This window comes from Oryzias melastigma, linkage group LG20 (assembly GCF_002922805.2).
Source record: "Oryzias melastigma strain HK-1 linkage group LG20, ASM292280v2, whole genome shotgun sequence".
NCBI lineage: Eukaryota > Metazoa > Chordata > Actinopteri > Beloniformes > Adrianichthyidae > Oryzias > Oryzias melastigma.
Genome location: NC_050531.1, coordinates 7,002,793 through 7,005,799, shown reverse-complemented (window position 1 = coordinate 7,005,799; position 3,007 = coordinate 7,002,793). Strand labels below are relative to the sequence as shown.

Below are 3,007 nucleotides of genomic sequence, written 5' to 3'. Positions count from 1 at the left end.
AAAAATAAAATCTGCTCACAAACTTTTGAAACTAAGAAGCAAATGGCTCCGTGTAGGGCTTGAACAATCAGTGTGAAATCTAAGGAGACAGTTCTGCCTCATAAAAAACACTTCCAAGAGCAATATCAAACGTCTGCATGCAAGGGGCACGGGCTGTAAAAACAATGCATCACTCAAGAGAAAAGGAGTGCACAGCACAACCACGGCATAACACACCCTCATGCACATTTCACATGGCCAATTAACCAGCACAATAAGATGATGGTGCACTGGAGAGCCAGCGCAGGTGAGACACGAGGCTGTGATCTGAGCAAGTTCTCACGTTACCTTCAAGGCTTTAAAGACTGAGGCTTGCTTCAGCCCATCATAGCTGAAATCTGACAAGTTGCTCTTTAAGCCACAAGAGAAGTGGGGAAGAGAAGCACATCCATAGTTAGTTGGAGTGGGTTAGCATGGTTAGAGAGAAAAAATGCTGAAAACTGGGTGTAAAAGTGAGTGAAGACTATTACCCTGCGAGGATGATTGTAGTTACTCCCTTGTGACATCATAAAACTTTTCAGTACAAATCCACACTGGTTCAAACAGCTACAAAACCTCCACAAATGTCTCACACAAAAAGCTATCAAATCAACTCATGTATTAAATAATCAAAAATCTGTCTGCATTCTGTGTTTTTTAAAGCGTCTGCTTCATGTTAGCTCATTAATGAGACCTTTGAATGCTGCTGTTAATTTTCAGCCCACATCACTGCACACTGCTGATGCAGAAACACTGGTGGACTCACAAGTACACTTCTACACTCAGACGTATTGTCCTCATAAAAGACCAGGCCAGACGCTCTCCTCTCACTCAAGTTTCCGCAGCCAAAGCTGCCTGAGAAGACGCACTTCAGCGAAGATAAAAGAGGGGGAAAAGAGGGGGAAAAGTGACATCTATTAATATTAAAACATTTTTTGTACTCTAGATAAGAATCTAAAATCTTGTCCTGAGAGAAAATTCGTACATATTCAATGTATGATAAGACTACATTTGAGAACGTTTCCAGTGAAACAAATATGCACTTAAAATTTAAGGTGGCACAAGAAAGATACGTATTAGGGCCACCCCAAAAAAAAGGAAAAAAGTCATTTTCTCGTACATTTACAAGATTTAAAGTCGTATATATAAAAAAAAATTACAAAAAAATATATATATTTTTTTTTTTCTTTAATTTACGACAAATTTACAATTTACTAGATTATTTTCAATGTTCTCATGCTAATGTAATAGACTATTTTCTTTCCTCTGTTGTTTTGTGTTAAAACGGGACGTTTCATTTGGAGGAGTGAACATATATAACCCAATTTTCATTCCCTTTTGGTGTTCCTTCCTTGTTCCTTGTACATGACGTACGGTGACAAACAGACTTCTGGGTATGTGAATGAAGACGGCAGAATAAATTCTCCAAATGTGTGTCTCTGAGCTCCTTCTTTTACATATTACCGAAATCGAATCCCAGAAAGCCAATTACACTACCAATATTTGATTAAGTTTCCAAAAGGTTCCAAATTTCTTTGTTTTTGAAATCTATCTAGCAATAAAGCTTCATAAGATGCTCCACGTCATTCATGGATCTTCTGTGATTTTCTCCTAAATTTATGAATTTTTCTTGTAAATTTATGATTTTTGTCTCACAAATTTACAAAATGTAAAACACATAATTTTACGAGAAAAAAGTCATAAATTCAGCCTGTGACTTTTTAATATAAATATACAACTTTAGCTTCTTGATTTAACAGTTACAACTATTTTCTCATAAATGTACTAGATTTAAAGTTGTAACTTTTTTTGTTTGTAAACTGGCACTAATACTCTGTTGTAGATTGCCGATTTTCAGTGTATAAATAAATAAATGAAAACTATAATTGGTAGGTTGAGTTTCACTAACAAAACACTAAACCAAATTGTTATATTTTTTTGTTTTATACTTTAAAACAAATTTAGTTTCTCTATACATTTTCTTCAAAATGAATGTCAAGTGAACAAATTAGGAGTTATTACATTAAAAACTAACAAAAAAAATGCAGTTTTCTAAACAGTACAATAACTATAAAGGAAAATGTTGCATTTTATGAATCAATATTGCTTTTTTACTTAAACCCAACTCAGTTTCTGGTCACTAATAGACAGCCACGTATAGAAAAAAAAAGGACTTTGACACATTTCTAGAACAGTTGAGGCCTGTTTCCAATCAAAGACTGTCAGTCTATTTAAACAGCAGGTCACAGCTAAAAGCAGTCTGACCCAGTTGTTAATTATGCAATATTTCTGGAGAATCCTTTTTGTTCAAACAAATGAGCCCTTTACTGTAATAGGTTCTGTTAATGTTTTTTTGAAGTCTCATATTTTAGCAAATGAACAAACATACTGGCAGGTTCTTGGCTGAGTCCAGATACACCACCAGCAGAGCCGACGACAGCCCCTCGTTGGCCAGACTCCGGTCCGCGCGCACGCTTCGCAGCACCTGATTAACAGCAGCGGATGCATTAACACTGGAGCAGTGATGACGGTGCTAAATCCTTTGACTTTTTTCCTACCTGGTCCAGCTTTTCAGGGGAGGAGAACAGCGACAGCCACTCCAGCTTTAAGTGGAGTTTCCCTGTAGGAGCTTCTTCTAACTCAAACCACTGGGGGGAGGACACAAGTATGAGGAACTGTCATACAGTTTGTAGCATCTATTACCAAAATCTAAACACAATTGAATCTCGTTTTGAGAGAATTTATTCATTTTGCTGGATTTGTGCTTAACTTTGGTTTTGTGCATTGTAATTCTTGATTTGTTTGCATAACTTTGGATTTGTGGGTGCGTGATTCTTGATTCGTGCACACAACTTTTAAATTGTGTGTCTGAAATTCTTGATTTGTGAGCATAACTTTGGATTTGTGCATTGTAATTCTTGATTTGTTTGCATAACGTTGGATTTGTGGGTGCGTGATTCTTGATTTGTGCACACAACTTTGGATTTGT

General features: G+C 36.4%; 1 protein-coding gene across 3 annotated transcripts in view; it reads right to left on the bottom strand.

Moving 5' to 3' along the window:
- The window catches only part of esyt2b (extended synaptotagmin-like protein 2b), a 43,660-nt gene that overhangs the window by 10,809 nt on the left and 29,844 nt on the right, over positions 1 to 3,007 (bottom strand). Inside the window, exons 12-14 of one of the 3 annotated variants that reach the window (XM_024280239.2) lie at positions 2,577 to 2,666; positions 2,408 to 2,503; positions 785 to 886 (exon numbers count right to left, since the gene is read on the bottom strand). In XM_024280239.2, coding sequence (XP_024136007.1) covers positions 785 to 886; positions 2,408 to 2,503; positions 2,577 to 2,666 — 288 coding nt within the window. Of the gene's footprint in view, positions 1 to 327; positions 391 to 784; positions 887 to 2,407; positions 2,504 to 2,576; positions 2,667 to 3,007 lie in introns of all 3 variants that reach the window. The other 2 variants (XM_024280240.2, XM_024280242.2) reach the window with 2 other exon arrangements.